Here is a 13,665-nt window from a genome sequence, read left to right on the forward strand (position 1 = left end):
AGCACACACGAAATGTAATAAAATAGAATTTGGTAGGAAAAAAAAAAACGCCAGGGTATTAACTATCGCCTCGGTCGATATTACAGGCTGAAATCATTTTATTATAAAAACAGTGACGTGAGGATTGAATCTGGTTTTTACCTCAATACTGACCCCTACAGAAAAGTCACAACTTCACGTGTATATGTATGAATATGATATATGTGTATACACACACACACACATTATATATATATATATATATGAATATTTTTATATATACCCCTATATCATATTCATATACTCATAGGATATATATATATATATATATATATATATATATATATATATATATATATATATATATATATATTTATTCCATATTCATATATATATATACATACACACACACACATTATATATATTATATATATATATATATATATATATATATATATATATATATATATATATTATATATATATATATATATATATATATATAAATATTTTTATATATACCCCTATATCATATTCATATACTCATAGGATATATATATATATATATATATATATATATATATATATATATATATATTCCATATTCATATATATATACACACACAGACGTTCACGTCATCACGTGTGAAACGGATGTGATTTTTCTGAAAGCGAGACTACGGTACGTGTCTTTACGTGCGAGTCCACCACCAAGAACTGGTGTAAAACATTTGGTCCTTAATGATTTGGTCCTGGTTATTTTTGGCTTGTTTTATATACGACGGTCACATCCGCACCTGGGCGTGTGAACTCGGGCGAGCCCGGGCGCCGATTACTCCTCACTGTGTAGACCAGAATAGCCACGTATATAAACGTACTTCCTGGTCAAAAATATACCTTTTGACAAGACCTCAATTTAATAGCGTTAACTTTATATTCGATTTGAAACGTAGGCCAATCAGCCACCCTACGCTTTTCTGTCTAATCTGATCACGCGAGCTAGAGGTCGCTGTTTGTCCGTCCAGTGACATCGTTTTTTGCTTTTGTTCGAAGCGTTTAGCTTCTAGAAGTTCAGCCGCCGACAGCAGAGTTGGTCTTCGTGATCAGGGACGGGCGTGTTTGAGGAGCAGGACGTTTCAGGAAGTATGAAACGGACAGGTTGTGCTCTTCATTGAGCTCTTCAGAGGCGGAGTTTAGAGTCCATCTTGGATGGATTTTTTTGCTTGTTTGCTGAAACGACTTGAGTAACGACTGGCTTCGCTGTTATTTGCTCGTGGCTGCTGGGCCAGTGATTTTTAAAGCGGTGCCATAATAGTGCAGTTATATTAAATACTCGTAACTTCCGTGTCTCAAATCACATACTGCCACCTAATGCTTATTACTGCTTATTAACGCTTATTAACGCTATAGTAATCTACAATATTGGTGATTAGACTCAGACTCGTCCTAGGTGGAGTTAAATTTCTCTTCTTGTTAAAAATACGTGATGTAAACAGTAGTGTTATTTGATGTGCGATTTGAGACGCAGCCTTTTTTTTAAATTAGTTTTTTTTTTTAGCAGAAACGCTTGCCACTCAGAAACCGCGTTTCGCCGTGACCGCTGTAACTGTACGGCGATGTGCGAGAAGGGCGGGGAGAAGCTACAAAACACACTCTCGCTCGGGTTTATCACTGATCGCTAGATAGATAGATAAATAAATAAATAAGCGTCCGTGTGAAGTCGATAAAAAGAAAGCATGAGGGTTGGAGTTCATGAATGAGGACAGTTTTCTAAAACACCCAGCTAACCGGAACCCACTGCTGAACCCCACTCAGCTTCTTTAAGGCATCCTTCAGACTGCTGTACGTCCCGTCCAGGCTGTCGTTTACGACGGACAGGTCAAAGTAGTGTCCGTACGCCCTCTTAATCCTCCAGCTCTCGTCCAGTATCCTGTTCAACTCAGCATCCTGCCAATAAGACGGATAAAATGGAACGGGAGATGTGTCAGGGTGTTGACATTTGAGGTTTTTAGACGTGAAATCACAGAACGTCCAAGTGCCAACTATGTATATGTCAACGTCTGGTGAATCAGTTACTACCAGTACTCAAAACCAACCACTAGGGGGTGGAGTGTGGGGGTTAGGGGGTGGAGTGTGGGGGTTAGGCTTTGGGGGACTAAGGGTTGGTGTGTGGGGGTTAGGGTTTTGGGGTTGGAGTGTGGGAGTTAGGGGTTGGTGTGTGGGGGTTGGGGTTTTGGGGTTGGTGTGTGGGGGTTGGGGTTTTGGGGTTGGTGTGTGGGGGTTAGGGGTTGGAGTGTGGGGGTTAGGGGTTGGAGTGTGGGGGTCTAAGGGTTGGTGTGTGGGGGTTAGGGTTTTGGGGTTGGAGTGTGGGAGTTAGGGGTTGGTGTGTGGGGGTTGGGGTTTTGGGGTTGGTGTGTGGGGGTTGGGGTTTTGGGGTTGGTGTGTGGGGGTTAGGGGTTGGAGTGTGGGGGTTAGGGGTTGGAGTGTGGGGGTCTAAGGGTTGGTGTGTGGGGGTTAGGGTTTTGGGGTTGGTGTGTGGGGGTTAGGGGTTGGAGTGTGGGGGTTAGGGGTTGGAGTGTGGGGGTCTAAGGGTTGGTGTGTGGGGGTTAGGGTTTTGGGGTTGGAGTGTGGGAGTTAGGGGTTGGTGTGTGGGGGTTAGGGTTTTGGGGTTGGTGTGTGGGGGTTAGGGTTTTGGGGTTGGTGTGTGGGGGTTAGGGTTTTGGGGTTGGAGTGTGGGAGTTAGGGGTTGGTGTGTGGGGGTTAAGGTTTTGGGGTTGGAGTGTGGGGGTTAGGGTTTTGGGGTTGGAGTGTGGGAGTTAGGGGTTGGTGTGTGGGGGTTAGGGTTTTGGGGTTGGTGTGTGGGGGTTAGGGTTTTGGGGTTGGTGTGTGGGGGTTAGGGTTTTGGGGTTGGAGTGTGGGAGTTAGGGGTTGGTGTGTGGGGGTTAAGGTTTTGGGGTTGGAGTGTGGGGGTTAGGGGTTGGTGTGTGGAGGTTAGGGTTTTGGGGTTGGAGTTTGGGGGTTAGGGGTTGGAGTGTGGGGGTTAGGGTTTTGGGGTTGGAGTGTGGGGGTTAAGGTTTTGGGGTTGGAGTGTGGGGGTTAGGGTTTTGGGGTTGGAGTGTGGGAGTTAGGGGTTGGAGTTTGGGTTAGGGGTTGGAGTGTGGGGGTTAGGGGTTGGAGTGTGGGGGTTAGGGGTTGGAGTGTGGGGGTTAGGGGTTGGATTGTGGGGGTTAATGTTATTGTTATTATACGGGGATATCTTTTGGCCTTAAATAAAATGCTAAAGCATCGTGAAACAGGACTGAGGCTCGCACCGTTAGCTCTTTGCTGACCACTCCAGCCTCGATGCCCGCTCTGTTCATGGATTTCAGCACCTCAAACTCTGGAGCATCGATGAAAACTACGTAAGGCAGGAACTCTGATGTCCTCAAGATCTTCAGCGCCTAGACAAACACGTACGCAATCAAGTTCACATCTTATTCATATACATCATTGCATTATCCGTCATTAGGAATAAAAACAATGGTAGGCTTGCGATTATTCCTAATCTCACCTGCGGGTGGACGTCCAGGATGCAGAGACGTCCTGCCTCGGCTACCTCGTGGATGGAGTCGATCTTGGTACCGTACAGGTTTCCGTCGTATTCGCCGTGCTCCAGGTAACGGCCTGCTTTGATGTCAGCCTCCATTTTGCTTCTGGTCGTGAACGCGTACATCCTGTTCTCCCTCTCGTCTGATTTAGGCTTCCTGGAAGTGTCTGCAGGATCAAGCGATCAAACATTTATTCTCGGCTTGCACATAGTCTCGTATAGAGATATTTAGTCCCCAAACCGCCCCCTAGTGGAGGAAAATAAATCAAGGTTTCAACCAGACTGTTGAAAGAGTAATATAGGACTAATATCTGATGCTGTAATGAGTCGCACACTATAAACAGTAACGCAGCTTGTACTCACAGGGAATCGTAGTTCCGAACAGCTGAGGATCAGAAACCAGAAGCTTGTTCTTTAGACTGCGCCGCCCGACTCCATGAGCTCCGATCAGAACCAGCGTTTTCCTCTTGAACGGAGGAACCCGGGCCACCTCCTCATAGATCATCAGCTCGTGCATGTCGAAATCTGAATGAGACGAGACGAGAGGGGAAGTGCACTCCGATCGAAACACGCCCCAGCTAACAATCGCCAAGAACGGAAGAATGCTGAAGGGTCTAGTGAAGACCACTAACTATCGTTACGAGCGAATCCCATAACCTTAATCCAGCACTTGGACTGGATAATTGCCTAATTAGTCAATGCCAAATAAAAAAATAAATAAAATAAATATATATATAGTGTATTGTATTGTAAAAGGGGTGGGGCTAGAGCTTTACTTCATACATATTCATATAATATTCAAATCGCTGTCTCATACTTGCAGAGGCCTTAAACGCTCTAGTCGGTGGTCCATGTGACACTAAGATGAAATGTTTGGAGCACAAACCTGCGTTCTTGGTGGTCAGATACATCATTTTCTTCTTCTTCTTCCCGCCGATCCCGCTACACAGTGTACCTGAAACGCAGCAGCGCCCCCTGTTAGCTCCCAAATGCGTCTTCGTTTGTAAACGATAATACATTTTCGGACTCTGTAGATCAACCCGATATCGGAGCGGTTATTTTAACGACAGCACGGAATCCGGAGAATATACAGTAGCGGGCCTTGCGACGGTGACCCACTTATGTATATGAAAATACATATGATTCTGTGCTTGCTGACGATGATGCGTGTCAGTATGAACAACATTGTTGTTTGGATATTACAGTGCAGGAACAGCGCTACCTGCTGGTGGGAGCTCCACATCTCTTTTGACAAAAGCTTTCCTCTTCTCCTCCAGCAGCTGACTGGGGATGAGTCCGGCACTTCCTCCCTGAACCCGTCGAGCCTGAAACAGTGACGGTCAACTTCATGAGTAATGAAATAGACATATTGGGTAAGTAAGGAAGAAAACACTCAGTATCGCAAAGTAATCAAAGACGGGGTGGTGCGATGGAGTGGAATTATTCCTCTTATACCACAGCAGGTTTTTATTTATTTATTTATTTTTTTTAAAGGTACGGTTAACGTCGTGGAACAACGTCGTGAACGTGATTGCGGTCCTTCTCGTCTTGCTAGTCGTACCTGCCACCAGTTGACGTCCTCCTGGTTGACGATCTGCAGAACGTCCCCGCTGCTGAACTGCAGTCCGGCTTCCTTACAGGGGATCAGGTTGTCGTTGGCCGGGTCGTAATCAAAATGGCACTTCACAAAGACCTGCGAGAGGGGAGGACCGGAGGAGATTTACATTACTGTCCCGTACTGTCGTCATACACGTACGCACGATTCTCCATTAGGATTTCTTTCTTGTTGTTGTTCTTACCGTTGCAAAAAAAAAAAAAAAAAATGATGAAAACTGTATCGATAAAGTTTTTAAAAAATATTTATTAGAATGGAAAATAGTAACAACACCGTCTGTAGCAAATATACACTGCACACGACAGTTCTTCTAAATTAAGGATATTTAAAGAAAACATTATTTGCACTAGATGGCGCTATTGTTACTATTTCCGCACAACTTTCGCGAACCGTTCTTTCTCAACAGCGGAAACGGGGAACGCGTCTTTCGCGACATCGAATGCCACCGCAACTGAGAAGTCAACTCGGGGGTGTTCGTCTCGGATCGCGAGTCACGCCCGGAAACCGGACGCGCTCGGATCCTGCGTCGACGTACGGAGTAATGCCGTGATTTAAATTTTTACTCCGTCGTATGCCGTGTATGTTTTTAAACTGAAAGAGCTGAACGACATCAAAAGGTTCCTGTCGGAAAAAAAATCCCGTTAGTTAAAAAAAATCGATGAAATAGATCGAAACGTAAGCTGATGAGCACGAGATGCACGATATACTTGCAAAATAGTAATACGCGCTATACTCGACATCATGCATTATGGGTAAAAATACGAATAAGCGATATCAAATCAGAGACGTGAACTCCGTATTGCTACCTGTCGGGGAGGATGAGGCTCCTGGTAGCTCGGGAGGACTTTGAGCACGATGCTGCCGCTGGCCTCCTGCAGCATCTCCTGGAGAACGCGTGGGTCTTCCCCTACGTCCTGACCGTTCACTTCCTTTATGATGTCCCCTACGTGGAGGAGACCCTGCTGATCGATCATCCCGCCGTGCAGGATCCGCGCGATCACCAGCTCTCCGTTCTCGATCCGAAACGTCACGCCCTGGACAGGGAGGGGTTTCGACAAGTAACATATCATGCCTCCGCCCCCTGTTCCGTCACTGGTCTGTTACCCAGGTGTGTTCACCTGCTTCATGGTCACCTTGGATTCGTTTATCAGTTTGAACAAGAACATTCTCATAAAAATACTTTGTGTAATTCTTTGTGTAACCTTGTCGTGCGCGGAAAGATCGGCGTGGGAAACGTACCAAGTGTTCCCCGGACACTTTGCGGATGCCCACCATGCGCACGGCGTCAGCGGGGACCGGCGGCAGGTTCGGCTCCACGGACGCCTGTGGGCTCGGCGGAGGAGTCTCGCACGTCTTGGACGCCACCGAGTCGTGGGTCTCCAGGAGAGACTACAAAACACACAAACACATCAAAAAAAAAAAAGAATGTGTATTGTGTAATTTTAGAAGCGCGCGCGTGTGTGTGTGTGTGTGTGTGTGTGTGTGTGTGTGTGTGTTCGCGTCGGATGCGTACCTGGAAATGTGGTTGGGTGAGGATGTTCGAGAGCTCGGCGGCCGTGTTACTGCGATGCGTGATCGGACTCAGGTCCCTCAGGATGTCCTGCAGCAGCTCCATGTTTTTGTCCCCCACCGCCTCGAGACGAGGTTCCTCCGGACTCTCGGCATTCTGCGGAACAGACCGACGTTCCTCAGACACGCGCCGACAACGCTAGCTGCTACGTTATCGTGTCCGAGTGCGCGTTTTTGTTAAGCAAACTCACCACGGGACTTTCCATGATGCCTTTGAGGAAGATGAGGTCCAGGTCATTGGCAGTGGCGGAGCTGGTGCTGTCACTCAGGACGTCCACCTGCGACAGAGCTACGCAGAGAAAGAGACGTCGGGTGAATAATAAAGAATAATTAAAAAAAAACAAACAAACATTAAAGTACCAGTAAACAGTAAAATACCTGATACAAATGTTATTCAATGTTCAATATCTAAAATCAATACATGTTGGTCTATGCTCCCTTTAGCGGTTTCCGATATTACCCATAATGCCACTTGACCGCCTGCTGATAGCGGTGCAGTGGGACGATTTGTCTTTATCTAGAGGCAGTGATGCAGCGGCGCTTACTCGTTCTTACTCGCCGAGGACTTACCGGGCTCCGTGCGAGCGGCGGCCACGGGCATGATGACTCTACTCTGAACTGGAGACGGAGAAAGAGAGAGACAAAAAAAAGAGAGAGAAAATGGTTAACGCTTTATTTATCAGCGGACATCAGACTGGTGATATATAATAGTGCAGAGGTTACAAACTGCAGTTCTGTCATCATTCCACACAACAGACACCATCTTTACACACAGCACCAGATCCATGTGTTTTCCCGCCCTCTTTTGATTGACAGGATGGATATAATCCGCCCTAATCATCGGATGTTTTTAAACTATCCCTTCGACGGCCCGCAGCATGAAAAATAGCCTTCATCAGCCGATACATCTGTGATATATACACATTACCCCGCGTCGGACCGGAGCGTGACGGAGCTGCGGTTCTGGGGACTCCGTTCCCGTCCGAACGCTCACCCTGTGGACTTCAGGAAGCTTTAATATACACTAGAGTGGAACGATTTATTGTATTTCTCTTCCTTTCCTTTTTTTTTCTTTCTGCCTAGCATGAGCATGGAGCCGTGTCCGGCTTCCTCGTCCCATCTTTATTTCGAACGGAAGTACGCGATGAAAGTTATCCAGTCCCCAAAAGTCCCGTTTTAAACCTGGACGTCCTCAGACGCACGGCGTGTGTGTGTCGGCCTCGGAAAAAAAAAGGTCTCGCTTCACACCTCTTCTCGGTCGGAAGGTGGGAACGGTGCTAACTCCCACGCGCCTGACTGCTCTATCCGTACTGTAGCGTTCGGGTTAATCCTAGCGCTGGTTAACTGGTTAAAAGGCTAGCCGGGTCATTTCCCCCGACTTTGAGTTAGTCACTAGGACGCCAGAAGTTCTATCTGACTTATCCTGATATAGCTCTTCGATTTAAGCGACGACCGTACCATCGGGCGCGTTTTCTGCGCACTAATCCCTTGCGCTCACACGCCTCGAACAGCAGAATGAAACACCAAAGCTGTTCAGAAACATGACTCGTGCAGAAGATCCAGCTTGAAACCCTTTCAAGCAGGAACTCGTATTAAACTGGGTCATGGCAGTCCTGGAGATATAAATATCGACGTAACGAAACGCAGATGGTGACGACCGGCGTCCCATCCAGGGTGTATGAACACCTCCCACCCAGCGTTCCCGGGACAGACTCCCGTCCCGCTCCGACCCTGCCCGGAACGCAGCGCTTACCGGAAGCGAGTGAGCGAGACCGAGCTGCGGATATTTTCAGAAACGGGCCGACGTGAGCAGCAGAGAGGCTCTGTACCGTCGCTGCCAAATGGATTCGCTCCGGTTCCCGAGCGTGTCTACGAGCACGGCTCCCGACGGGGGGATGGGGGGGGGGTTTGATACTCAGAGGGTTCCTCTACGGAAAAAAAGGGGGCTAGCCCTAATAAATAATGTCAACAAGACTCCTGTTATATTCCTTCGGAGAAACAGGAGAAACGCCGGTCACCTCGGGTCACGTCTTATTCGACTGCTTCTAAAAACAAATCATTCGTGCTGCTGCCAAAACGTCTGGAATTCTATAAACAGATAAGCAGAGAGATGGATACGTAGGCGAGCGGTTGGTAGACACACGGATGGAGAGGTTGATGGACGAAGGACAGACGGTTCGGTCTTCGGGGGTTCTTTAATAGGGTTTTGTTTTGTATCGGTTAGGCTTCTGAAAGAAAAGAAAAAAAAAAAAAGAAAGGTTCTAGTTTCAATTTCGAATAGCTAAGGGAAACATTTAGGGTTCTCACAGAGGGACGACTGAAGAACGTGCGAGGATTCTAGGTTAACCAGTGATGTCATCGGGGCGCGCCAGATCGGACGGCGGTGATCGGTTCAAAGCGAATTCCAGAAATCGTGTGCGGTGGATGGATGGATGGATGGATAAAGGGATAGATAGATAAATTGTTGGATCGATCGTCTTGATAAATAGTTAAATGGATAAATAAACGAATGGATAGATGGATGAATTGATTCATGGTTTGGCTAGATAGATTGATATATGGATAAATAAACGAATGGATGAATTGATGGAAGGGTTGGCGAGATAAACGGATGAATAAAAGGTTGGATGGATGAACGGACAGACGGATAAATCGATGTACTGCGATTAAGTTGTATAATAAATAGAACGTTCAGGCACTTCTGATAAATGCTACACCGTGGCCGTCACACTCAATCTCCATGATCTCCATCTGCTCCTTGGGGCCCGGGACACCTCACCCCATCTGCCACCCCCCTAACACACACACACACACACACACACACACACACAATGGCCTTGTGCTCCGTGAAGGCGTGTCCCAGTTCATCGTCCTGTCGTATTTTCATGCTAATCGCCCTCCTGATATTCGACCTCAGCGGCAGTAAGTGGCGTGTGCTGGAGTGAGAAAATGTAAACCTCATTAATAACCATGAATCATCACGGACGTACGTGACAGAACACACACACACACACACACACACACTTTCCTGATGACCGAGACACACAAAATGAATTTAAAGTTGTATTTTGTCATACTCCACTATGCAAATCACAGACCGCAATAACATGCAAATGAGCCGTCCAACGAAGCCGTTTTACTGGACACTGACTGCGGACGATATGCAAATGAGGTCTGATCGAAAACTCGAGGATCCACACTCTTGACGTTAATTAAAACCTATAATACATCACCTGTTATTCGTTATCGTGATCCCGGGCTTTACACAATACCGATGCGGTGAAATACTTCACGCCACCGCTCTCGAATCTGATTGGTCAGCTGTCAGGTGTCGATGAGTTTTCTCTAAGAGCGGCTCTGACAGTAGTGCGGCCGCGAATCCCATCGCGGGTTTTACGCTCACGCGCCCGTCCCGATACGTTACGGTTTCTAAAGTGACAGCTGGTTCCCAGGGACTGCACGTAAACGCGTGTAATCGTCGATACGGTGACCGTTTACGGAAGGAGTCTCCAGTGTCAGCGCTTTGTAACAGTCAGAGGTAAAAGCCGCAGCTTTAAGTTTCCATGACAAGCTGTGGTTTTTTCTCTTACTCACATCGAGAGAGGAAAAAAAGAGAAACCCCCCCCCGACTGTTTATAGCTGCTATAACCGATGTGGTAAAGGGAACTCTTGTTTCACGGGCATTCCATTCCACAAAAAGTAATGTACCTATAAACAGATAAAAAAAAAAAAAAAAAAAAAAAAAACAAAAACACGTACACGTCTTTCTTTAATAAATAAACCATCGTTAGTGGTGGCAATGTGAGGACGTTACACCACCCTGTCACTTAATGATTATTTCCCCCACAGCAGCACTACATGGATCATCTTCCTTACATAATATGCAAATGAGCCCTCTAACAAAAGATTTAGCAATAGTACATGTTTTTACCATGATACCTGGATAAAACAGGATCCTAATTTACAGCAGTATAGGTCTGTATTGTGTATAATATAGAAAATGCATGAAAATATTGTTTTATTATATAATACACACACACACACACACACACACACACACACAGACATGTCACGTACATAACGTTATCATGAATAATGAATCAGAATAATTAATTATATGCTAATATAATCAGGAATGGACGCATTTTTTAAAATTTCATTTCCTGTCCCATGTTTCTGTCTGTCTCTCTCTCTCTCTTTCTGTAAAGAAGAACAAAAGCACGGAGACCTGAGATGCTCGAGCAGACGGCACGCGCGCACACAAACACGATAAACAAGGACCCGAGGAACAACAGCACTACAGCGGGGGGAAAACACGCTACCATGGCAACCGCTACACCATCCGCGCGCCACGTTTTCACACAAACACACATAAACCGCGTTATAAAAAAGATGAAAGAAAGAAAGAAAGCAAGAAAGAAAGAAAGAAACGCACAAACTCTACCTGTCTGTACGTGGCGTCTGGATCCGCGAGCGTGAGTGAGTGCGCGCGTGCGTGCTTGTGTTGTCTTGCTCCGTGATGCGCTCGCGACCGTTCAGATCCACACGATGGTCTTAAAGCGGCAACGTCAGGCTGAGCGCACGGTGGGGCCCACCGGCTGCATTAAAAACCTCTCACACCGCTTTAAATGAACACCACGCCGATTTAATGACACTGAATATTCATGAGTTATTCAGAAGGATCTTTCTTTATAGAATTTCAATATCTTCATGCCTATTTTGTTCGTATTTCTACTGTATACGTATATCATTAATATCAACAGTTTTTAAAAACAAACAGACATATATAATTATATCTAAATATATTCATGATTATTAATTTCATTATTCATGCTTAATTCATTAGTATAAATAGTATTATGTAAAGTTGTAAAACTATATATTTTATGTAGTGTTTTCATATAATACATAATAATTTTTTTTCATATATTCATATATTTTGTCCTTTCCCCCTTATTTATAATTATATTATTCATAAATATTAACACACACACATATATAATATAGTAAATGTAGTTGTGATGATATATTATCTCTTCATTTACTTTATGTTTTTATTAGTTAGTTAATGCCATTAATGTTTAATATTTATTATAGATCATGCATATAATTACATGTATATACACGGACAATAAATAATACATCATTTACATATAACATACAGTTTTATCTCTAAATTTACTCGAAAACGTCCTATAAACGTCTGTTGTAGTGTGATCGTACGTGTAGATTTAGTAGTGTAACGTCATGATAATCTCATTTTACGATAAACACTAGTTTTAAATTGGCTTAATGTTATTAACGTTTATATTGATATGTACTTTATTCGATTGTCTCAATAGAATAATTTGAAAATATTCATTTTGGTCTTTTGGGAAAAAAAAAAAAAACCCAAACAACCCCCCCCTCCCCCGCTATATTCCTAACGATACTCGTTATAAATAACGTATACACGATAATATATAATAAATCCTTGACATATTTACAGTTTCATTAATGACGCATAATTCACATGTCTATTGTCTATAAATCGTGTCTATATCGTAGTATACGTTATCATTTTTGGAGAAACACCTTCGATTTTTAAAAGATTAGATTAGTGGAGATTTTGAGGTACGATTGCTGCTATGATACGTAAAACGTACAAAATGCAAAGACATCGATTCTTCTCACCGAGATTCTTTTTCCTGTCTTTGTGTTTATCGGGTTATTTGTATAGTTTGCTTTATTTGTACGGATGTAAATATATGACGGGTTCCCCAAGGAGACCCGCAGAGGATCCCTGTAGCGTGCGATCACATGTGTAAAGAAGAAAAGACTAGTTATTGAGTAAAAGCTGAGTATCTAGTCGTATTGAGTATTCAGGCTGAGTTCTGTGTGTAGAAGTGCACTACATAGGGGTTCTGTATGTCTATATGTAGTGAACTGTATGCGTGCTTACTGACGAGGCATTTGGAAGTCGGTCCAAATGACACACACACGTGTACAGATGTGGGAGATATTATGTCCGTATGAGTACACCTGACCCTGGAATAAACCCAGGAGCTTTCAAAACAAAGTTCAGGACAAAGTTCCAGAAAGCATCAGTCAGTTTAAGCGTTTTCGAGGCACACGGTTAAATCTATTTATTATTGTTTTTAAATGAAATGAATATGGTCCAAAGGCCATCCATTGAAACTGTATTATCTGTAATGTTTGTACTGCTTGTGTTTGTGATTGTTCTCCTCTAGTATTCGCTTTGGCATGTTGTTATTGGCATATTTTGTCCATCTTTGTTACACCAATACTAATTCCCAGTACCGTCACATGTACCCGACTGATAAACTGTCATTCGATCAGATATTTCTGTATTTCAGTCGGAAAGCTCCCTTAAACCCACGCCATTTTTTTCCAAACGTAAAACTTAAGGGGGTGCAAACATTTTCACGAGCGCGTCAGACTTCACGTATCTTGATGTGAACCTTTAATCACAGTCATTAATATGTACAAACAGAATCCTCCGTAAGACACAGTGACGTTTCCAGAGACACGGTTTCTCTGGCTAGTAATAAATTATGTACAGTTTGATATGCTGATGGAGAGAAACGTGGACGAGGAGGAAGAAGAAGAAGAAGAAGAAGAAGAAGAAGAGGAAGAAGAACGAAGGCCGGACGGCGTCCAGGGGACTGACAAGGGGGCGGCAGCGAGCATCACCACATGTACGACTCGTCGTACCTGAAAAACACGAGACAGGACGGGACGTCCGTATGGTTATTACCGCCTCCATATCTCCAGGAACAGTGAGGCTCGACAATTACATGCATCAATTCTTCATGAATAATACACATCCGGTACAATATTAATGTTCAGTATTTTATCTAACATTATTGTTCACATAAGAATTTTAATATATGTTCTTTAAAATTTTTTTTATATCA

At 44.4% G+C, this 13,665-nt stretch overlaps 2 protein-coding genes across 3 annotated transcripts in view; both read right to left on the reverse strand.

The window, feature by feature from the left end:
• Window positions 1–560: 560 nt before the first annotated feature.
• On the reverse strand, window positions 561–11,247 carry mpp2a (MAGUK p55 scaffold protein 2a). The gene is made up of 13 exons (XM_017487446.3): window positions 11,193–11,247; window positions 7,319–7,366; window positions 6,940–7,037; window positions 6,693–6,845; window positions 6,419–6,568; window positions 5,986–6,213; window positions 5,126–5,257; window positions 4,787–4,889; window positions 4,451–4,519; window positions 3,928–4,089; window positions 3,529–3,731; window positions 3,290–3,418; window positions 561–1,925 (listed from the first exon to the last, which is right to left on the reverse strand). Exons 2-13 carry the CDS (start codon window positions 7,347–7,349, stop codon window positions 1,749–1,751), a joined length of 1,635 nt encoding a protein of 544 aa, XP_017342935.1. The 5' UTR covers window positions 7,350–7,366; window positions 11,193–11,247; the 3' UTR covers window positions 561–1,748.
• Window positions 11,248–13,194: 1,947 nt separating this feature from the next.
• Window positions 13,195–13,665, reverse strand: part of pyya (peptide YYa) — a 10,491-nt gene continuing 10,020 nt past the window's right edge. For both annotated transcript variants that reach the window (XM_017487598.3, XM_017487590.3), the window contains exon 4: window positions 13,195–13,462. In XM_017487598.3, the coding sequence (XP_017343087.1) occupies window positions 13,438–13,462 (25 nt within the window). In that variant the 3' untranslated portion in view covers window positions 13,195–13,437. The remainder of the gene's footprint in view (window positions 13,463–13,665) is intronic.

The sequence above is a fragment of the Ictalurus punctatus genome, chromosome 2 (genome assembly GCF_001660625.3).
Source record: "Ictalurus punctatus breed USDA103 chromosome 2, Coco_2.0, whole genome shotgun sequence".
NCBI lineage: Eukaryota > Metazoa > Chordata > Actinopteri > Siluriformes > Ictaluridae > Ictalurus > Ictalurus punctatus.